The 22,920-nt window shown below is 43.7% G+C and overlaps 3 protein-coding genes across 6 annotated transcripts; all 3 read left to right on the plus strand.

Moving 5' to 3' along the window:
- The first annotated feature begins 3,040 nt into the window (after window positions 1-3,040).
- On the plus strand, window positions 3,041-4,303 carry LOC117840363 (uncharacterized). Its single transcript, XM_034720874.2, has one exon. It carries the CDS (start codon window positions 3,712-3,714, stop codon window positions 4,081-4,083), a length of 372 nt encoding a protein of 123 aa, XP_034576765.1. The 5' UTR covers window positions 3,041-3,711; the 3' UTR covers window positions 4,084-4,303.
- Window positions 4,304-4,561: 258 nt separating this feature from the next.
- LOC117840328 (protein SEMI-ROLLED LEAF 2) lies at window positions 4,562-16,974 on the plus strand. Of its 4 annotated transcripts, none has more exons than XM_034720832.2 (20): window positions 4,562-5,083; window positions 6,718-6,939; window positions 7,260-7,334; window positions 7,422-7,537; window positions 7,938-8,052; window positions 8,161-8,289; window positions 8,652-8,699; window positions 9,111-9,313; window positions 9,408-9,604; window positions 9,750-10,042; window positions 10,148-10,297; window positions 10,377-10,805; window positions 10,909-11,058; window positions 12,987-13,059; window positions 14,337-14,464; window positions 15,065-15,256; window positions 15,334-15,459; window positions 15,549-15,674; window positions 15,875-16,021; window positions 16,365-16,974. In XM_034720832.2, exons 2-20 carry the CDS (start codon window positions 6,799-6,801, stop codon window positions 16,524-16,526), a joined length of 3,000 nt encoding a protein of 999 aa, XP_034576723.1. In that variant the 5' UTR covers window positions 4,562-5,083; window positions 6,718-6,798; the 3' UTR covers window positions 16,527-16,974. The 4 variants fall into 4 exon arrangements, with proteins under 4 accessions (XP_034576723.1, XP_072151725.1, XP_034576731.1 ...); XM_034720840.2 differs by lacking the exon at window positions 4,562-5,083 and adding an exon at window positions 6,272-6,404; XM_072295622.1 differs by lacking the exon at window positions 4,562-5,083 and adding an exon at window positions 6,276-6,404 and having other exon boundaries at window positions 16,380-16,974.
- Window positions 16,975-18,656: 1,682 nt separating this feature from the next.
- Window positions 18,657-22,891, plus strand: LOC117840397 (uncharacterized). The gene is made up of 8 exons (XM_034720905.2): window positions 18,657-19,009; window positions 19,327-19,825; window positions 20,129-20,326; window positions 20,455-20,727; window positions 20,885-20,987; window positions 21,395-21,513; window positions 21,658-21,834; window positions 21,946-22,891. The coding sequence occupies exons 2-8, from the start codon at window positions 19,514-19,516 to the stop codon at window positions 22,747-22,749; spliced, it is 1,986 nt and encodes a 661-aa protein (XP_034576796.1). The 5' UTR covers window positions 18,657-19,009; window positions 19,327-19,513; the 3' UTR covers window positions 22,750-22,891.
- The last annotated feature ends 29 nt before the right edge of the window (window positions 22,892-22,920 follow it).

Below are 22,920 nucleotides of genomic sequence, written 5' to 3' on the forward strand. Positions count from 1 at the left end.
TTATGGGAGGATAATCGCGATCTAAAGTAGGGGTTATTTGCAAATAAGTTCTGACCGCATTCTATCCGTTGGACAGGGGCGAAGCTGCGTGTCGCCATCGGGGTCGCCCGACCCCGAACCCGACGATTTTTGGCGAATCTCTTGTACCTATCGATTTTCACTAGCTTGGATCCCGATAAAAATTCATGCAGACCCCGGTGGACCGGCCGGCCTCGGCCTGGCTGCCCAGCAGCCCACACAGGCAGCACATGTCCACGCCAACAAAACCCCAAGCCCTCGTCAATTCTTGAAAAGGAAATTGCCCCCAGCCGGCAATGATGGGAATCTTGATGGAAGCACTTCAAGAAGAGATAACAGTGCATCAAACCCCAATCGTTCTACTCATCATTCTTCAAAGGTTTCACGACATGAGGTAAATTTTGATGAGCTGTAACATGATCCAGCAGATAGAAGGAGAATATCAGATTACATAGGCCAACAGCTACAAGATGATATAAGGCGGAAGTATTTGACCAAAGGCCCTTTTAAACCACCACCTGGTTTTAAGTGTCCGGAGACAATGATAGCAGGCCATCCACGTCGATGTCAACCTAAATGGTTCACTGCATACGATTGGCTAGAGTATAGTGAAAAGGTCGATAAGTGTTTTTGTTTATTTTGATTCAACACAACTAAAAGATCTTGGTCGTGAGCTTCATATATACATTTATAACGTGCGAGCTGATGAAAGATTTGCCAATTTGAATACTATTTTTGAGCTTGCTAACATGATGGTGGCTACAAATAAGGATGAGTATTTTTCTCTGGTCTGTCATCCTATTGCTATTGCATTGGTTGAGAGATGCTTTTCAACAATGAAAATTGGGAAGACAATACTACGAAATCATATCGGCGATAAATTTATGAATGACTGTATCGTATGCTTGAGCTGTTGAGCATGGCCGTCCGGCCAGGGTTTTGAATCCGAAATTTGTACTAGACAATCTGAGCATGTCCGTGCTTACTACTGTGTCAATTTATTGCTGCACACTTTACCAGCATGTACGTACCACCTCTAACGATTTCTCATAGAGCATTAAGCATTCCGACGGGGACAGTGACCTTTTTTTTTGTTCTGGGGATAGGACGTGTCACGCGTGCTTCTATGACCATGGCGGTGTTAGGCTTAGCTACAGGTAAGAGGTACGTACTCCAGGTGTTGCGTAGAAGAAACGGCGGACGTGTAGAGCACCGAAAAAATTGATGGCACGCTCAGGACGCGCGCACGCAACAGCGTTGCATTCGCTGCAGTCACAGAGTCACTGCCGGGGCTACGGGCTCCAATCGAAATATGCGTGCCATAAACTTAGGAATTTGGACGGGATCACGGCGAAAAGGGGGCCTCGTGCGCACGTAGGTGGACGGGTCGGTGAGTGGAGTGGATTCTGGGATCACTGGGCCACTGGGGGTACGTGAAAGGACGGATGAGAAGCGATTCCACGTCTCCCGACAAAGCTAGCGGAGGAGAAAATGAGATGGACAGCGGGACCAGATGGGGATGAGCATCTCTGTGTCACTGTCATCTGGGCCGGCCGGCAAGAGATCATGCCATGCCAATATGCTTGGTGCAGGGGGAAGAATATAGGAAGGTCGAAGTGAAGTGATGCCAAAGAAACATGACTGTATGTGAAGAGAAAAGGGCACAGATTTGACGAAAAGATCATCAATCTGACTTACTCATCCGTCAGCAGTAGAAATAATAGAAACACGATCCCAGAAATAATCAGATGAATGAAACAAGAGGCCTACCCCATGTCAGCAGTAGAAATAATAGAAACATGATGACAGGTCAAAATAAACCTGCGTGTGTTAGGCCTCGCCTTCAATGGAACGGTGACCTAAACTGTGTCAAATGTATGGAAAGAACACAAATCCAAGAATCTTGCAAAATACAGTACCATAGAACAACAAAGAGCAAAATAAGACACTGATCACATAAGATGCGCATAAGTGCTGCATTTTTTGTGTGGTTGGTATGAATGGCGATTGAGTCTCTTTGCTTCTTCCTCAATTGAACAGCAGAGCTCCCGGCTTCTTCTTTTTTTTAAAAAAAAAACATTTCCTTGTCTCCCTCTGGATGACACAAATGCTTCAGTACGGTAGAAAACAAAATTCGTCCTTTATATTTTTTTGTTCCTTTCTCTCCTGACGCATTTTGTACAACGTACACTTGAACAGGACTAAAATCTTCTTCCCCCTCCCACAAATCTGTACTGCTTCAGTACGGTAGAAAACAAAATTCTTAGCACAAATCTGTACAGGAAAGCAGTCAAGCTGGGCCATCGCAACTCGGGGCCGTGGGCTTCTCGTTTCGTGGGCCGTATCAATACGTGTGTGCCTCGTCTGGGGGGTTTCGAAATGCTCGATTACTTCTGGGCCGTATTCTCTGGAGAAACATAGATTCGCGATCGCGAGCCACACAGCAGCAACGGATACCGATTTCGTGAAAAAGAAACAGTTAATCCCGCACCATCATTTTAATTATTGCTTTTTTGTTCCCAGAGCTATCGTACACCACCGAATATTTTAAAACAAGGAGTAAGTAGCAAATCCTCGCTGTGCATGTGATCGATGATGCCATACATGTGTTTCTTATGTATACATGAAGCTTTGACCCTCTAGAGATTAGTGGTTGATACTATAAACAAATGAATTATACTCTCCCTCCGTTCTAAATTGCAGGTCGTTTTGAGTTTTCTTAATTCATAGGTATTATTATGCATCTAGATATACACTATATCTAGCTTAAAAAATCTAAAACAACCTACAATTTAAAACGGAGCATCCACGTGCTACCGGTTGGTGTGTATTGTACAGTGTGTCATGCATTCCGATTGAACCAGTGAGGTAAGCTCTGACGCATGCTACCGAATTTTTCTTTTATAATACCCATCATCTCCGATGCAAGCATGCTTACTCCACAAGTTATGCTGCCACGGCTCATCACAAGAAGACAATGATCCACAGATAACAGAATCACATTTTCAGTTGGCTTGTTGATCCCACCAAGCTTGATATGAAACATCACTCTACTGCTCACCATTCATGACCACATCACAATTCAGAATTCAGATGTCACTGTCGAGAAGTTGGGAGTGGCTGATATCGAGCCAAGATTAATTGGCAACACATGCACTTTCGTGCATGGAATTTTAATTTTTCCAGTCCACAAGCAGTCGCTGTCTTTCAACGTACACTCGAACAGGACAAAATTCTTCTTCCCTCTCTCACACGCAGCAGCAGCACACCACTGAAAGCTGGGGGCAGAGTGCATCTAAACCGCAACCTGATGCTAGTTAATTCGCATGTTTACCTATCTAGTTACTGGTAGGTAACTAGATTACCAATCTGTTCACTCCTACTAGTTTAAGGAAGATGTTTTCCTTGTTTTCTTGCGTATTAAGCTGGTAATAGCAGCAGTACGAGCCATTCATGCAGGGCTGCAGACTTGCAGGCCACATGTGTACACCTCACGCCGGCTTATCTGACCTCACCATTTCCCAAGAGCTGCCCATCCACCTCCCATTCTATAAACAAATGCTGCAAGCTTAACCGTATCGTAAACTACTCATACGCTTACACAAATCACGGCCACCGCATACCATTGTCCATTAGCCTGATAGCTATCAATCCTCCTTGCCAGGGCAAGCAGCAGGGGAAGAGGCGAGAGAGATGGGCGACCTGCAGCCCGCGGCAGTCCGCGTCCCGCGGCGGGCGATGCAGTTCCGGGTGCCAAGGAGGCCGGTGGCCAGGGCGGCGGGGGCGGAGGCGGCGCCGCCGATGCCGGCGGGGGGAAAGAAGAAGAAGATGGCGGTGGTGAGGCTCGGCGGGAAGAGGAGGCTGTTCGGCGCGATTCGGCGGCTCCGGATGCGGTGGCTGGCGGTGCTGTACCGGCGCACGCTGCGGCGGCTGCGCGCTTACTACGCCACGGCGATCAACGACCTCCTCGAGGGCGCCGCGGTCATCAGCTCCATCCGCGGGCCGGCGGGCGCCGACTGCTCCTTCGGCACCGCGTTCGCGCCGGTGGTCGCCGTCGGGTACTGAGTTCTCACGGCCGGCTGCATGCGGCACGCAGAGACGTCGAGCCCTGTATGGATGCTGTGCTGAAGGGCTGGTGCCTGGATGTATGCTTGTATAGACGCCAATCTCTCTCGCTCTAGCAATTTCTTTTGCTCACTTTCTCTTCCTCCTTGATCAGTTGATCTGATGTGTTCTTTGCTAGCAGAGTCGTCAATTCAGCAATCAACATGTGCATGACAGTTCTCCTGGCCTTGCTACTTTTTTTTATGTCAAGAAATCAGAAAACATAGAGACAAAACTCTCTGTTTCGGATTTCCTTGACGACGCAAATAATACTTTTCACGTTTCTATCGACCATTTCCCCCCAAAAGAGTTGCTTATCGATGCTTATTGTGCAGTTCATATACATACAGTACGCTATGTAGTACTAGAAGAGCGCGCTCTTTTTTCTTGTTGTCCAACAGTATGTGCACTAATTACATGACAGATTTCAAACACACAAATTGGACACAATATAGAACCACATCCGCTCTCGTTTCTTATTGTCCTACAAGATGCACGTGTCTGGTTGATTACATGACAGATTTTGGATTAGTAGCATAGCTATAGAAATATTTTCACATCATAGTATTTTGGAAAAAAAAACCCACAAACCACAAGAAAGGAGGATAATATGAATGCACTATTGTAGCTGTTTTTCTATTTGAAAGAAAGTAGGCTATCCTTTTTTTTCAATAAATAAAAGAGTGCTTTTGTTCATCACTTAGGAGTTAGGAACATGATTAAAATAATTTACGATTAACTCTCTAGTTCAACGTGGTGCTTGTATTGTATACGCCACACAGCACGATGTTTACCATACTTGTATAGTAGCTAAGTTCATCAGCTACTCAATTGCACTCTGTTCTGATCTTTATGGCTCATCACAGGAGGTGAAACAAGATGATGCATCATGTGTTCGCAACGGAGTAGCTGATGAACTAGCGACAAACCGACAGCAGAGCATTTCTTGATGGGTTGCCAGGTTGGCATCTTTCCTTTCAAAGATCCTGTGGCTCATGTGAGTGTGACATGTCACCGCTACTGGAAGATAAGGGTTGCAACTACTGAAAAGGCTCAATATACTATGCATGCATTTTTTTTTGTCTCGTTTAACTACATCTGGCCAGTATAATTTGTTGATCAAAATGGCCAACGGCCTTATGGAAAATAATCAATGACTATCACTTTGCTCCGACAAAGTACAATTTTTTTTTGGGTCTAAAACATGTGGTATGATCAGAAAGAGTTCTAATACAATAGCAACACTAATCCGCCAAGGAAACAACACGAGCAGTTGAGCACCTTGAAACAAACACTGCAACTTTATGTTGCCAAGACATATACTCTCCGTTCCAAATTATAGTTTATTTTGATTTTTCTAGGTTCTAGATATAATGTATATCTAGATATATAATAATATCTATGAATCTAAAAAATTAAAACGGCTTATAATTTGGAACGGTGGGAGTAACAAGTTAACAACCCATTTCAACTGTTGCAAAAGCGGAGACGCGCGAGAGAGAATAAATGTGACGATTCTATTTGCAGTTTGCACACCTTGCATTGCTCATCATCATTATTTTTTTAGAAAATAGATAAGCCATTGCTCATCTCCAACAAAACTGCATGCCTTTTTTTTTTGCTGATTTTGTTAGAAACTTAGAATAGATCCAATATCGATCACATCACATACTAATTGCATTGTGGCCCAATATGGTAATATCTGAACAAAAGAACCCTTCGCTAAACCCCCCACCCAGTCCACCAGTTTTCTTCAAACTCCAAAATAGGCCTAGCCCAGCTACACAGGCCCAATTGAAGTCCATGTACCCTTCTCTACGCTCAATGCCTGCGCGGCGCCATCGTCCATCGCGGGGAGGCTGCCGCCGCTACGGCTCCACCTCCACGCGACCCGCCGCTGATCACGCCAGCTCCCTCCATTAGAGCGCCGTCTCACAGCCTCAACCTCTCGCATATAAAGCACCTCCCCCGAATAAAGCTGCCCTGCCGGTACCGCAGCCCAGATATAGAAATCCCGCGCGACGCGAGGGCAGGAGGCGAGGGCGAAGGCAGGCAGCAACAAAGGTGCGTGAGGGAAGGCGACGCGGAGAGGAAGGAGGAGAGGAAGAGGAGGACGAGGAGCACCCCACGCCGCCCTTGCCTTCCTTCCCTTCCTTCTCTCCCCCCCACCCACCCCCATTCCGCTCGCTCCATCGATCGATCGACCACGCCCGCCGCGGAGCACGTGCGGCGCCTGCGCCTCATACATCTCCGCCGCGCGCACCGGCGTCTCCGTCTCTAAGGTGTGGTCTCGAGGTTTGGTTACTCCTTGCGGTGGTTGAATTGGCCCATCGACGCGCATTTCGTTTGGGGGAATTCGTTACGTTTTCGAATAATGTTTGATCGGCAGTGTTGCTTTCACTGCGGAGCATGTGGCCGGTGCTCTGGGCCGTGGAATTAGCGCTTTTGCAGTGAGCGCGGTTGGTAGATTTGAGGAGCGTCTAGCGGGTTGCTAGCCCACCGGATCGGCTTGATGTGGTTCCATCATTTGCTCGGTGATGCTTGCGGGTTGCGGTTGATGTGACGTGATTTGGCTAATGTTCCTATCTCTATCAGGTCAGCTTACATTGGTCTGTAGCGGCAATGCGTAGCACATATGCTGTGCGGACGAACGCTGGTGAAGCCTGAGGAACCCTTATGTCGATGGGTGTGGTCTCGAGGGAGGTGTTGCCAGCATGCGAGAGGCTATGCTTCATTTGCCCGTCTCTGCGGACGAGGTCCCGCCATCCGGTCAAGCGGTACAAGAAGTTGCTCGCAGAAATCTTCCCTCGGACACAGGTCACATATGTTATAAATGCTTAAAACTGGTCATATATGATGTTTATGTAGGCTACCTATCATAATTCTGCATCAGGGATAATGTTGCATGGTTTAGATTTGCCATTACAATTATTGTTTCTCTTTAGTTCCTTCTGCAGTAACAAATTCTACCTTTGCAAAAAAAAAAGCGTTGTAGACCTGTAGGTGATTATTATAGCATTTCTCTTGGTATTATAAATTTGAGAACAGGCATATAAATATATAATTATAAGAACCTTTGTTTTCGCAAGTCTCTATAACGTGAATGTGCTAGCTGCAAAAGTTGTTGTTCATTTCAGGATGAAGGACCAAACGATCGCAAGATAGGGAAATTGTGTGAATATATTTCAAGGAATCCAATGCGTGTTCCAAAGGTGCATTTCTTGTTATGCTTCGTCTGTATATTTTCAGCGAGTTCAATGATGAAAACTGTCATAAAACTATGCTTATTTCTTTTACAGATTACAGTTTACTTAGAGCAAAAGTGCTACAAGGAAATGAGAGCTGAGCGCTATGGTTCAGTGAAAGTTGTCATGGCAATCTATCGAAAGGTGATATATTCTTGTCAGGAGCAACTGTAAGTTGTTTTTACTTACAAACATAGCTGCATTTCCTCCCTTGCATATGTCATGAGCTTCTAGTTTCAAAACATTGGAATTTGCAGTTCCCCTTTAAATATAATCGGTAGCTCACCTGCCTGATTTGTTTCACAAAGAATTTGCAGTTCATCCCTAGTTATTTTATGTTAAACGACAATAACTTTATCTAAAGTGACAATTTAATTTTCTATCTATCTTGGATAACCTTGCTCTCTGATAACATCTGAAACTTGAAGCAAATATTTTACTTCCTTTGCTTATAGAAAATATGCTCTTACTATATTGAAAATCTAATAAGAAAGTGTTGCATCTACAAATGATTTCTTTATTCTATGAACGTGAACAACAGCTGTAATGGATGAAGCCACTACTTTTCAGGCCACTTTTTGCCAACAGCTTGTTAACAATTGTAGAGACATTATTGGAGCAAAATAGACAGGATGACTTGCGGAAATTAGCATGCCAAACACTTTTTGACTTTATAAACAATCAGGTATTTAAACACATTCTTGTAGCATCAGTTTGCGAGATGGATGTATCATGTTTTAGTACTATCTTTTCAAACTGTTTTGACATGTGGATTATTACCTTTTCTTTATAGGTTGACAGTACTTACATGTTCAATTTAGAAAACCAGATTCCTAAACTATGTCATCTGGCCCAAGAGGTGGGTGAAAAGGAGAAGATATGTATTCTTCATTCAGCTGGTCTCCAAGCTCTTTCTTCCATGGTACTTTCTCTTGTTTTGCCATGTGGCCTTCTGGGCCCACAGCCAGTTGTTTGGTTCAAGATTAGCTTTTCCTGCTTGGTGTTTTTGTTCATGAAGTAATTCATAATATGCTATGACATGATATATTTAAAATGCTCATTCTTTCTTTCACAAGCCATACTATTCAAGATAATTAATTCAATCCCTTCAACCAAATAGTGGATCCTGCACCATCCCATCTGGGAAAGAAAATAGGCTCTAAATTTTTTTGGTTCTCTTATACGACCTTTTTGCAAGAGAGGATATTATTTCATTTTGTCTCTTCTACATTTCATTTCTTTCTGTTTATCCGGATGCATAATGTTGATTTCTGTGGCTTGCAGATTTGGTTTATGGGTGAGCATTCCCATATCTCTGCAGAACTTGATAGTGTAAGTGTATTGTTTTGCCTTCTCCCATGAGCTTTTTGTTTTAGTAAAAAATAAGCAATTATTTTAGTCCAACCAAAGCTTTTATTTGGTGATTTTTTTGGTTTTTCAATTTTAATTACATCAGTAACCCATAGTGCTTTCCAATATTTCCATTTGTAAGTCATACGTAGGATCAGTCGAACATGGATCTTAAGGTGGCCTAGCTTGGACATGTCCTGGGTGGCTCATAGCCCTGTAATTATCTTCTTCAATCACGCAATATAAAGCTTTTAGCCATGTCCATTATTTAATAACTAATACATAATTCCTGCTGACACCATATAGCTGGAAGCCTGGTAGTGTACAATGTTGTGTCATTATAATTACCACCGCTCCTCTGTTCTCAGCCATTGCTGTTTGATGGTTTCACAGGTTGTTTCTGCAGTTCTGGAAAATTATGAGAGCCCGTATGCAAATTCTGATAATGATGATACCCCTGCTGAGGATAAACGAAACCGGTGGGTGAGTGAAGCTCTCAAATCTGAAGGTCATGAACCTCCTGCTGTTTCCATTTTGACAAGGATTTCTTCATGGAAAGATATTAGAGCTGCCCACGGTGAATTAAGTTTGACAATGTAAATAAGTTCAGGCATATAGACTACTTAGAAGTTTTATGTTGTGCTAAGTTTATCTAATATCTTATCTCTTTTAAATTATTTTTCAAAACAGAGAAGAATCAGGAAGTCCAAACTTTTGGTCAGGAATTTGTCTACACAATCTTGCTAGAATATCTAGGGAAGGAACAACAGTACGACGAGTTCTGGAAGCTATATTTCGTTATTTTGATAATAACAGTCTATGGTCACGTTCTAAAGGATTTGCACTGTGTGTCCTGCTAGATATGCAAATTGTGATGGACAAATCTGGTATTCATTGTTTCCTCAATATCTTATTTTATTAGTGTACATTTTGCACTTCTGTGATATTTATACTCTATAATCTATATATACGCATGCTTGTCTTCAACCATTATTTCTGGTTCTGATAGATATTTATGTCATTGTATGCCAGGACAGAATGCACATATATTGTTGTCTATGTTAATCAAGCATCTTGAACACAAGAATGTATTGAAACAACCTGATAAGATTCTAGATATCATCGAAATTACTACACGCCTTGCTGAGCACTCCAAAGCTCAGTCTTCTACAGCACTAATGGCTGCAATAAGTGATATGGTCAGGCATATGGGTAAAAGCATGCAATCCTTGGCCAATGATGGAGGTCCTGGAGACAACATCGCCAAATGGAATAACGGATATGGGAAAGCTGTACATGAATGTCTTGTTCAGTTGTCGAGAAAGGTCAAGTTTTCTAAATATATTTTAGGAGTGTATTGCTTTAAATTTCTATTTTAGGGTTACATCTGCAAGTTATGGATTATTTGTTCAACTATTTTTTCTCTTCAGGTTGGTGATGCTGGGCCTATCCTTGATACATTAGCTGTAGTACTGGAGAACATTTCGAGTTCTACAACTGTTGCACGATCTACTATCTCTGCAGCATACCGCACTGCTCAAATAGTTGCATCATTGCCAAACTTGTCACATCAGAGCAAAGTAAGTTGATTAACAATATAGTTTTTCCATCCTCTACCCACTGTACCAGATCTTTAACATGACATGCTACGCATTGTAGGCATTTCCTGAGGCGTTGTTTCATCAGTTGCTTTTAGCAATGGTCTATCCAGATTGTGAGACACGTTTAGGAGCACATCGGATTTTCTCTGTTGTTCTTGTTCCCTCTTCAGTCTCTCCGTGCCCATTTTCAGACACTTCACAGACAAGCAAGATCGATCTTCGAAGGACGTTATCTAGAACAACATCAGTGTTTTCATCTTCTGCTGCTTTGTTTGGGAAACTAAAAAGAGACGTGCTTTCATTTCGTGAAAGTCCCCTTCTGGATAACACGAAGCTAACGCCCATCAGTGAGAATGCAGACGAGATCAGTGCAAATGATGCAAGATTATTCAAGTCACAGACTATTCAAAGGATGGCTAGCACAAAAGATATTTCTTTTCCCTCTTCCACAGATACGAGTACCTTGAGTGTACCCACTCAAGAAAAGGTCCGTGTTAGATTTTCCCTTTTTTGCGCCTAATAATAGGGTCCTCTTGTAACTATTCCTTTTCATTTCTCACTAGAATAAAAAGTTTCATTGATTTACGCAGGATGCTGTCACCCTCATGCTCAGTGTTCGTCAGGCAAATCTTCTCCTTTCCTCCTTATGGACTCAGGCATTGTCACCTGAAAATGTTCCACGGAACTATGAAGCAATTTCTCATACTTACAGCTTGATGCTATTGTTTTCTGGAGCCAAGGTGAGAAGACTCGTTACTCTGCTTTATATCTGAATACTATGGTGTTCCTTTGACTCCCCTCTTGTCAGTATGAGAAAGGTCATAATTATGTTTATATTATAGTGCAATGTATTACTCGGTATTGGAAATCCATTTTACTTTTCACATTCAACAGAATCTGTCAGCTCAAAGACAAAACAAACTAAGGCAATTATAGCACCGTCCATAAAATGTTGGATTTATTGCATTGCCAATTACATCATAAGCTATTCCCTTTAATGGATCCAAGTCAACATTTTTCTCTCTCATTTTTCTTTTTCTTTTTTGAGGGTCAATGGAGAGATCCCCACCTGATTTCATTGCTGGGCCTTTGGTAGGCTAAAGTTTTACACTTCTGTTTTCAGCAAAGAAAACGGGAAAAGGAGGGTATCAGTTACGAAAGGCCAAACAGGCCCCACAGTGCCAATCTAGAAAAGAAGATTGAGATCAAAACGCTAACACATGCAACCAAATGAGGGCAAGGCACCCTTTCACTGGCCTATGTTATCATCAACTAAACTATACTTTGCCGATCCCCATTCTGCAACTGTGAAGCATTGAGTCGGAGCTGAAGCTGACAGACAACAGTCTTGATGGCAGTGCCTTGGAGGACCATCCGGGATCCAATTGACGTCCTTCTACGCTCTTTCTGGGGAGGAAACCACAAAGGAGGAAGGGTCGTCGAGGGTAAAACGGGGAGATCCGGGGATCATGATCCCGTTAACCCGCCATAAGATGAGACAGTACAATACACATCTGGAAAGTTTTACATCATATTCTGAAATGAGTTGTTTGGGTGACTGGTGAGGACACCAATTTACCTCTGTTTTGAGCCTATCCAATCGGGAAAAAAAAATCTGGTGCCCAGGCGATAAAAAAAAAACCGATAGATGTCGTGCTCGCCTTGTCCCCGCCCTGCCTCTGTTCATCGCTTGACGGCTTGAGGGGTGAGGCGTCCGTCGCTCATGGCGACAGCGGCGGCTCCCCTCTATACCCCGCTTTCCTTGCGCCCTCCAAATCGAGAGATACAGCGGTGGAAGAGGCAGCTCCAGGAACCCTTGAGCTCATGTCCCACCTGCTCTGGCTCCTCCTCCCATCTCATGCTCCAAGCTGGCAGGGTAGCTATTCAAGAATGAACAGGCGGCTCAAAGGCCATGAGGAGACAAAGAAGTAGCAGTCCCTTCGCTAGGCAAGCTCGTCAACAGCGCCGGAATTGGAAGTCGACTCCGCTAGTGTTGCATTGTGCTTCATCTTCCTCCAACAGTACAGCCTAGATCTGAATTTCATCTGATGCCTTGATTTAATTCATTTGGATGATTAGTCCTGTGCTGCTCCGTGTAATTTGTTTTTGCATCTGCAATTGGCACTGACATTGGTGGTTGCTTGGACGCAATGTTTGTCATCTGGTACAAAGAATCTGTTCTCTGAATTTGATGCTTCGATCTGAATTTGTGGCCTCAGATTTGAGTGCTGGAGACCTGTACGTTCTCTGAATTTGATGCTTTGATCTGAACTTTTGGCCTCAAATTTAGATGCGGACAGCTTATATGAAAATCTTTCACTTTTGTGATCCAGTTCAGAAGTATGTTCTGAAATTTCATTGCTTGTGTAATGCTCGTGCTTATTTGGGCGTAGCTGTGTTAATAAGAAAATACCTGTCATAGATGTTTTCCGCCTACCCAAACAACAGCTATTCAGGGGGGAAATAATATAGTATATTCCAGAGGTTTTTCTTGTGCACAAGAAAATACAAGTGTAACACAATTACACGTGAAAAGAATTACAAGATTCCCAAACAGGGCCTTAAGGGTGAACATATACAACTATACTCTTAACCTTGCATAGCTGCCTCATTCCATCCCCCTTTGATTTGATTCATTTAATTCATACCAAACTTACTCTTACTACAGGGCTCAGGTGTTGAAGTTTTGGTTGGTAGCTTTCAGCTTGCTTTTTCATTAAGAGGTGTTTCATTACAAGCAGGTAAATTTTCATCCCTCTTTTAGCATCTTTATCTGTGTGTTTGTTTAGTTGGGCCTGTCGTGGAGGATATTCAATTCTGTGTAAATAATTATTTTTTTAATATATATATGCAGTAGGGTCAAGTGTAACTCTAGTAAGTGGCCAATAAGTTCCTAAATCCACCATAGCACTGGAGGGGGTTCAGGAATCTTGTGGTAGTAACTAATATTTTTTTCACACGATGTGTATGGGGAGGATAGTAGCGACATGATTTGTTGGTTATGTCAGCATTAGAGAACGTATATATGGACAACAGAAAATGACTTGACCTCTGAAAGAAAAGTCGTATGTATTGTGGAAAGCAAACATAAATGAAGAAAACTGAGGTATTTAAAAGGAACATAGCTTGCCTTGGCGCAGAACTTCAATAATGGTTTGGCTAACCTACCTTGATGTAGACTTTCAACATTTGGGCAGGATGATTACTGAGAATAAAGTGCGCACAGACTTGGGATAGCTTGCTAAAACTATGTGATAGTTTAATCTGGCAGTTAAAAACAATGAAATTTAAGCTGTTTAAATTTGTGTATGTGTGTGTGTGTGTGTGTTTGTTGCATTTGGGAGGGGTCATTTTGCCTCTCTCTCTGGTGTATACTTTTCCTCTTCTTAATGAAATGACACGCAGCTCTCCTGCGCTGTTCGAGAAAAACACAATTATTTCTTCTTTTTTCGCTCGAACTGGTAGAAGAGTTGTCCGTCATTATCTTAAGGTGTAAAAGAGATAAAACAAAATAAAAAACACTAACCGAAATGAGAGAGGAACAGGAAGTGAACAACAAGGAAAGAGAAAAGGAAAAGGAAAGGAAAAAGGGTAGAGGTCCGCATAAAGCAAACTACAGACTGCTATTGACGCATGAAACGACCACACACACTTATTAAGCTATCAATTGAGAGAGCCCCTTGGCTCATCGGTGCACCAGATATTCCTAAGTGCAAGACTGCACCTAAATTGCCAGGCTGTGGCTGTGACACTTATGCAAATGGGATGTTGTCGGAATTTTAGCTTGGGCTTCCACGGGGGGCCCTTTTATAGTTTTCCTGGGGAACTAAGTAACTCAAAATCAAAGTGCTTACTAAATGGAACTTATATAACTACTATCTGGGTCCCTATGCTGTGCTGTACTGTACTATATACAAATCCTGTGCTTCTGCCAAATATTTTCTGCATCAACATTTTTATTTATCTGCATCAACATTTTTATTTATTGATAATCTAATCCTATCGACATTCTCTGCAGGTTTTCTTTCACCATCACGCAGGCGCTCTCTTTTTACTTTGGCAACTTCCATGCTCGTGTTTTTTTCTAAAGCTTTTAACATTCCATCTCTCATTCCCGTTGTGAAGCATGTGTTGACAGAAAGCACAGTAAGTGAAAAATACACTTTCCTTGCTTCATTACTTTGCGGTGAAGTCGTGTGTATGAACTATATAGGCTAGTCCACGGTAAATTTTGGCATGTATGCGCATTTCCAAAAATGGTATGCAAAACTCTCAAACCTCATATCTGAGAGGATCCCGTCCTCTGAACGGGCACCTTCAGGCTTGGAATATCTCTGACCAGATCAAAGCTCTTCTTTTAGGATCTTCCTTTACTATTGGGCCTCAGATTATGTTTGGCCAAAGCCCACTTTGTTTCTTATTGGATCTGCCTAGCCAGCTAATTGGGTCAGACTGGTCTGTTGTGCCCAGCTCTCTTAATGGGTATGCTATTGAGGCAATTATAAAAAATGGCAGCCCAATATGCCTGCTATAGTCCTATTGATTAGAACCTAAGGATCCTTACATGTCTGCTAGACTGCTACCAATATATTAGGACTTGCATGGGATCAGTTTTAGCCAGTATAGCGCTATCTAACATACGTACTGCTCGATAGACCTGTCTATTGTAAACTGATTTCGAGTGTAAGTGTTTGACAGGGTGGGATCATCGAATTCACCTTTTCTTTTCTATGCGCCCTGTTGCAGGTTGATCCATTTCTTCATTTAGTTGAAGACAGTAGATTACAGGTGCTTGATAGCGTAGCTAAACCTTGCTATGGTTCAAAAGAGGATGACGATCTTGCTCTAAAATCGCTCTCCAACATTGACATGAATAAAGATCAGTCAAAAGAAACATCCGTGTCTCTTATACTTAATAGCCTGGAAGATCTACCCGAGGTCCTGCACAAAAAGATAATGGTATATTTATGTAACTTTCTTATTTAACAGTATTCTGATTTTCATTCTCTCTGCAGTCAGAATTATCTACCATTAGAAAACAGCTGCTTGAGGAATTTTCAGCAGATGACAATTGTCCTCTGGGTGAAACATCTTCAAAATTTGCAGCACAAAATGGAAAAATGCCTCAAAAATCTATGGAGGTGATAAGCTTTCTTTGTGATAGATAAGGAACAATTAAACACCTTTGAAATTTTCATTCTTTTGTTCTTATACTATGGGACTTCTGCAGGTCATCCCGTTGGGATTTGTTTTTGAAGATGATACCCTTGTCGAACCATCTGACAGCCTAGCAGAACCTCAGTTGCGACATCAGCCAGATAGCAGCCTTCTTGATGTCAATCAACTTCTTGATTCAGTATGTATTCATCTCCTGATTCTTCTACATTATTCAAAATGCACTGCAAAAACATAACATATTACATGTGCATTTCATTGAATAATTGGTTGCGCATATTGCCAATTGTTAATTAGAAAAGAATGTCATACTCGTACATGTAAAACTATGAGCCTTTTAACATGAGTCCATAATACTGAGAAGAGTTATAATTTCTGTAGGTTTCAGAAACATCTCGGCATGTTGGAAGGTTGTCAGTATCAACAAACCATGATTTGCCTTTCAAGGATGTAGCCAACCAATGTGAAGCTCTTTTGATCGGAAAGCAGCAAAAAATGTCTGTCTGCATGAGTGTCCAGCAAAAAGAGGTTAGTAACAGTGTGTACCTTAAGCTCTCCACAGTTAAAACAGCTGTAAGTAGTTTTGAGAAACATTACTCACGGTCAGTTGGACATTGTTTGAACCGAGTACATCTTGCAGTGGCACGATGTGATGGAAGCGATTTTCCTTTTAGATATATAGCACTTAATTTTGTTTTGCATCTTCTTGCTTGAACTTGCCGGTTCAATCATTCTAATAGGGGAATTTAAAATGAGATCTAACTTACGGCCACTTTTTTCATCTCTTTATTTAGGCATAGTAAAAGTTACTGTGACACCATCTAGTTCTTAATCTATCAGCATCCTTATTGTGCATTTGTTGCTTCATAAGGTTCTTAACTCTCAGGGTGGTGAATCATCCACGGAGAAGCTCGAGTCATCTCCAGAGGATCTTCAAGGAGATAGGTTTCTGTGTCTAGATGATGGACAAGGCGACTCCAATTTCTGTAAGCTGCCAGTGTTGAATCCCTATGACCAGTTCCTTGCAAGATGACTTTCTGCTGGGATGTAGATATTGGCACAATATCTATAACATGGCTTGACACCTCGGGAAAAAAAAAATCAAACCACTGTATCTCTGGTAGCTCTAGTTCGATGCATGCTAACATAGGGCCCTTTACGTTGTCGATTGGGACTGGTTTCTTGGAGACTCATCTGAGTCATGTGCGCTCAAGATGACATGAGTGGCCTTTTCTTGCAAATGATCCTCGTCCTGCTGACAGAAAGGTGTACCAGGCCTCATGCCGCCACCAGTTATTTGTTCGTCAGCTCCCGACTCCGTGGGTCGTGGGAAATGTAATTCTGACGTCAAAATTAGTTAGCGGTTTTATGCAATCTGTTAGATTTATAATGTAACTCTGTCATTAACAAGCCTTTCTACAAATGTAACTATGCTAATTGGATTTGCAGTATCAATGATATATGTATATACTCCCCACTGATATTCAAATCGCATGATGCTCACAATCATGGTATACGGTTGTTTTTGACGTTTTATTTGCACATGCTTGTGATAAGAGATGAACCGTGCGTGTGGTGACGTGTCTATCGTCCTTGTCACCCAAAAGAATATGCAACAACACAACGGTCACGAGAACCCGGAGGCCCACAGCCAAATCCTGGTCCCATGCCCCTACATATGCAAGCATAAAATGGAAGCATAACGATAGCCTAACAGGCCCGTGGAAACCATGACACCATCCTGACCAATTCAAACAGTAGCATAACGATAGCCTAACAGGCAGCTCACCACGATTGCAGGTTACACACAAATCATGGCATTCATGTTGAACTAAAGCATGGTATTGAGCTAAACAGCCTTCCTAACACCAGCGTAACGAATTCGCCACCTCAAATCGCATGACGTCAGCAAAACAAATCGGGATTCCAAAGCGCGTCCCGCGATGGAGAGGCCGCCGCATTCCCCACAGTACCTCCATTAACGCGGAGGCGTACAGCGAAGCGGCGCGGAGAGATGGGCTCACCGTCGGCGGCGTCCCCTTCCCGACAGCTCGCCCGCGCGCTCGATCGCTAGGCCGATCTGGGAAGCGATGCGACGGAGTACGTCCGAGGGATTGATGGAGGCGCGACGGAGATGCGCAGGGGCGTCACGCGCCATCGCCGTGGCGGACCCGTTCCTCGAGCCGCGGCCACGCGGAGGCGTTCGTCGGCGGCGAGATCCTCGCGTCCCCCGTGGGCCACGGCCCGTTCCGGGTTTGGGACCCCAAGGAGGGACAAGATGAATCGCGCGGCGGCGGCGAACTCCTGTGGCGCGGGGCCGCGCGGGATGGAGGCACCGCGGGGGGCGTGGACTCCATTGCTAGGGTTTGGGTCGGCGGGGAGTGAGGCCGAGGGAGATCGTCGGATCGAGACAGGGAGGAGGCGAGGAGCGGGAGGAGGGCTTGCTCTAGTTTCGTACAGGCGAATCTTCTACACCACTTCCATATGGGGCCATCCTGAACGGTGAGGGGCCGGGCCGCCCGAGGCTTAGAGTTTTTGCAGGTATCCTCCGTATAATACGAGTAGTTATTTTTCCCAGATGGTTTAAACACGCCTGCTGCAGCGTGCTGCCAGGTTTTCTCTGTTTTTTAGCCCTTGTTTGCTTCCCTCCAAACTCCCAACTTTGATACTATGCAAAAAGAAGATTCCCCATCACATCAAACTTGCGGTACATGCATGGAGTACTAAATGTAGACGAAATTAAAAACTAATTGCACAGTTTTGTTGTACTTTGCGAGACGAATCTTTTGAGCCTAATTAGTCAATATTTGGACAATAATTCACAAATACAAACGAAACGCTACAGTATCGCATTTATGGCAAAATGCCAATTTGGCACCTCCCAACTTAGGAAGTAAACAAGGGCTTATTTGTTTGGTAGCTGCAAAAAGTCAGACAAATTCATAAATATATATCTCCGAATCGTGATGATGCTTGCTCCTGTGAACTGAGTAGGCCTCGGGTTTGGTCCGAACCGCCCCAGAACCCCGCTTGGCCTCGAAGCAACCTGCAACGCGGTTCGCGTACCGGGTCGGCCACCTTGTGTGGGTTGGGTGTATCCGTGTCCGTGTCTGCCCTGCCTGCTTTGCCTCGCCGCACCGCAAAGCACAAACCCACACCCACCGCTGCAGCCATCGCCCATCAGCATTCAGCAGCAGCAGTTCAGGCAGCGCGGCAGGCCCGAGCGCACGAGCGCAAACCGCTTCTTCCCCGAAAAGGCAAAAGGAGGCGCGCCTCGTCCGGGAGGCCCTCCCCAGTCGCCGCCCCGCAAGATTTGACGCGGATTAGGCCACCGTCTCCAGCCTCCGCGCCCGCCCGCCCTCTCCCCCGTCTCCCTATTTCTCTATCTCCCCTCCCAGAAAATTCGCACCGGTAGGCGCCGCATCCGGAAGAATCCCGCTCCCCTCCCAAAACCCTAGCGGGTTCCGCCCAGGCCAATCCGATCGAGCGCGCCCGAGCTGCCGCGCATTGATTGAGGTACCATCTCCAATCCAACATCTTCCTATGGCTGATTTTGTAGCCGGCCTTGTTGCTTTCTCGATAGTTTCGGTGTTCAGTTCATCCTGAAATCGTAGATGATGTCATGATGATTTCTTAGTTCACCTGTGTTGGGCTTGTTGGACCTGTTGGTTGGTTGAGTGAATTGCTGTGGTGTTTGATGGGATGTCGTGGGGATGCTGCTACTGTTTGTGCCACTGGAAAAATTAGGGTATTGGTGATCAGTGTCCACCTCCGTCCCCAATCGATGGCAGCCTTGCTGAAATAAAACTCGTTTTTTCTGTGTGTGGTACCAGGTTTGACTTTGTACTGCCCCCAAGAATCAAGATCGCATCTCCAGTGGAAGGCTTGGCGATTAAATAACGCAGTCTGACTGCATCATTAATACATTGGTTTAGAACTGCAGTGGAGGCTGTGACCAACTGACTAACCTGAGCATCACAACTGAGGAAGCCAGGGCTGTGGGGCCTGTACGCCCGTGGTATGGCGACCGCAACAATGGCAACCGCAGCAGGGGCTGCCGCACTGCTTTACTATACGCTGAACCGACGCCTGCAGACAGAGAGACTAAATCAGGAAGGGGAATGCAGCAATAGCAGGGATGTGGGGGCCAGGGGTGTGCCGGATTCTCCCAGCAGGAGCAGGGTGTCAAGGAGGGATGTGCGTGCCCCTGCCACTTGGCTTGAGACCATCTCGACTCTGTCAGAGACACTGCGGTTCACATATTCAGAGACCCTTGGGAAGTGGCCCATCGGTGACCTTGCTTTTGGGATCAGCTTCCTCCTCAGGAGACAGGTTGGTGACTGATACTTGTTGATAATTTGTTCCATTTGGTCTAATTCTGATTCTTGGAGGTTCAAAGTGAATATGGAGTGCTCTGGATCATTAGCTTGGCAGTGGATATAGCTTTGTCTTTTACATTTGAATCCTATCTTGTACATGTCATATCTCTTCCAATAGATTACCAGCACATTTCTGTCCATCATATAATTTGCTTAGTTCTGTTATTGGATGAACTGAAAATTACAGGGTGCACTTGGTTGCTAATACTCATACAAGTTTTTGATAGCTTTGATCTGATTCTGAAATGTGTTCCAGGGAAACTTATCTGTAGCAAGCATATATGCTGGAAATGATAGTGTGGAGCTCAAAGGAACTGAAGTAATTGCTGACTTAAAGTATCTTCTGAATTTGCTGACACTTTGCTGGCATTTCTCCAAAAAGCCATTCCCGTTGTTTTTGGAGGCGACTGGCTACTCCGCGGAGAATGTTCTTATGCAAGAACCTAAAGCAGGAGTGAGTGAAAACTACCTATTGTTTTATTATGGGTAACCATTCTTTTGCTGATTCTATATTCTGATAGTTATGAGCAAGAACACTGTCTACTTTGCATTGATTCGGGAACTTCTGTGGTTTACTTGCAGATTTTGAAGCCAGCTTTCACCATTTTGCTTGATAGAGACAAACAGTGCATACTTTTGTTAATTAGGGGAACTCATAGCATCAGAGATACATTAACAGCTGCCACTGGTGCTGTGGTTCCATTTCACCATACAATTGTACAGGAAGGTGGTGTTAGCGATTTAGTACTAGGATATGCTCATTTTGGGATGGTTGCAGCTGCTAGATGGATTGCAAAGCTTGCAGCACCTTGTCTGGCACAAGCATTACAAATGTACCCAGACTTTAAAATAAAGGTAATCGTTGTTTTATACCTCCTTTTCTTATCTCCAATGCTAGAGATGTAAGCATTACTACACCATGACCATATTATGGTGTCTGATGCATCATGAATCATCTATATGTTTCTCCTAAAGTGTTTAATTGATTGGTGTTTGTGGCAAATCTATGTAGGTTATTGGACATTCACTTGGGGGTGGTACAGCTGCACTCTTGACATACATCCTGAGGGAGCAGAAGGAGTTTGCCTCTACTACTTGTGTGGCGTTTGCTCCAGGTTTCCATGTTATGATTTTTTTTAATATTAATTTGTCCATCAAACCATGAAAATGATGCCTTGCATCCTTTCTCATTCTGTCCCATTGTCCCTCCCTTTTTCTTACTGTATATACTTGCTTGCTTCTGTTATGTTTTTATACTCACAGAGGCAGTTGGTATAGTAGATAGCACGCAGCTGGTTTCAACTTGTGATTGCTGCTGTGCCTCTATTGATAAAATCCAAATGTTAGAAGTAAGTTGTAGATAAGGCCTCATACCAATATTTCGTTGTAGCTGTCATAAATTTGCTTTCTAAATTTGATGTTGCTATTTCACTAGAATTTGGATAAGCTCAAACTCCATTAGACTAAGAAATGAGATCTTAAGGAAATATGTGTGTTTCTTAGATGATCCTCTGTTTTGCAGCTGCATGCATGACATGGGAACTGGCAGAGTCAGGAGTGCATTTTATCACTACAGTCATCAACGGAGCTGATTTGGTTCCAACATTTTCAGCCGCTTCAGTAGATGATCTTCGTTCAGAGGTATCTTACTTGATATTCCTGACTTTGTTAATACCATATTATAGAGAAATATAGCTGTTTTTGGCTAGAAATTTATTATCACACACAGAATTTATACTTCTTTCTGTAAGAAACTACCCTGATGCCAATATTCCTTCATAACAGGTGACAGCATCTGCTTGGCTAAATGATCTCCGTCACCAGATTGAACAAACCAGAATCCTAAGCACTTTTTATCGTTCTGCATCAGCCTTGGGATCCCGACTCCCTTCTATGGCAAATGCTAAAGCAAGAGTAGCTGGTGCTGGCGCCATCTTAAGACCAGTATCTACTGGGACACAGGTTACCTTCAAAAGCTTCATACGTTACACCATCTTTAGGAAGCTTACTTCTGCTTTGAGTTTGATACATCTGCGCTGCCCATGACTTGAGTGAGAATATTCTCATGGCCAGGTTGTAATGAGGAGAGCTCGCAGTGTAGCGCAGGCAGCATGGACACGACCAGCACTACAACTATCCTCATGGACTTGTATTGGACCAAGACGGCGAAATAATGTTTCATCTACCTCAACTGTCACATCAGAGGAAATAAGAACATCTACAAGTGGTGGATCAGAATCCACTTCGCTGTTGACTGAAACCACTGTAGAAACCTCAGAGACAGTTGCATCAGAAGCTATCCAGTGCACTGCATCACAAGAGGTTCATAATTCTGTTGCTGTGGCAGTCGATGCACTTGGCTTGGTAGATGACAAGGTAGACAGCGATGAGGACATCGTCGATCACCACGTGGATGAGGACAGGATGACTGATGTGGAGCTGTGGCAGCAACTTGAAAGCGAGTTGTACAGTAAGAGGGAGGGAGATGATGATGACATAGCGGAAGAGATGACTGAAAGTACAATTGCTGAGGAGGTGGGTGGCGTAGCCGAAGATGTGCTCAGTGAGACGAAGGAAGTGCATAGGTTTTACCCTCCTGGAAAAATCATGCATATATTAACTTCCAGCAGAGAAGAAACAGCTCATGAAGAGGAGCCTGATGTTCATCAGGATGATGCGACGAATGGGGAGTTGCAGAGCAGCATGGGGATCTTCCTGACACCAAGATCTCTGTATGGCAAGCTGAGGCTTTCGAAAATGATGATCAATGATCATTACATGCCTATATACAGAAGAAACATCGAGCAGCTGATCTCTGATCTTGAGAAGGATTCCCCTGATCTGACGGGTGATAACATCAACAATACATCTTCATAGTTCAATACAGATACTCCCGTGTAGTTGTTAACCGTTGTAAAAGCTGATGAAATAGATGTGCTAGTTACGATAAATGTATCTAACATTATTTGGAATTTATCACTGTTCGCCATAAATGTACTGCGCTCGGTTCTCTGTCTTACATGAGTACGAGAAACTAAAATCACCCTT

The sequence above is a fragment of the Setaria viridis genome, chromosome 1 (genome assembly GCF_005286985.2).
Source record: "Setaria viridis chromosome 1, Setaria_viridis_v4.0, whole genome shotgun sequence".
Lineage (NCBI taxonomy): Eukaryota > Viridiplantae > Streptophyta > Magnoliopsida > Poales > Poaceae > Setaria > Setaria viridis.

What these genes read in the sequence shown, in the direction of transcription:
- LOC117840328 (XM_034720832.2), top strand. Translation starts at nt 6,799, where the DNA reads ATGTCGATGGGTGTGGTCTCGAGGGAGGTGTTGCCAGCATGCGAGAGG. An exon ending in TATTCTTGTCAGGAGCAACT is followed by an intron (nt 7,538 to 7,937) that starts GTAAGTTGTTTT and finishes ACTACTTTTCAG; the next exon opens with GCCACTTTTTGCCAACAGCT. An exon ending in TATTGTTTTCTGGAGCCAAG is followed by an intron (nt 11,059 to 12,986) that starts GTGAGAAGACTC and finishes CTCTTACTACAG; the next exon opens with GGCTCAGGTGTTGAAGTTTT.
- LOC117840397 (XM_034720905.2), top strand. Translation starts at nt 19,514, where the DNA reads ATGGCGACCGCAACAATGGCAACCGCAGCAGGGGCTGCCGCACTGCTT. An exon ending in TGCAAGAACCTAAAGCAGGA is followed by an intron (nt 20,327 to 20,454) that starts GTGAGTGAAAAC and finishes GTTTACTTGCAG; the next exon opens with ATTTTGAAGCCAGCTTTCAC. An exon ending in ACCCAGACTTTAAAATAAAG is followed by an intron (nt 20,728 to 20,884) that starts GTAATCGTTGTT and finishes AAATCTATGTAG; the next exon opens with GTTATTGGACATTCACTTGG.
- LOC117840363 (XM_034720874.2), top strand. Translation starts at nt 3,712, where the DNA reads ATGGGCGACCTGCAGCCCGCGGCAGTCCGCGTCCCGCGGCGGGCGATG.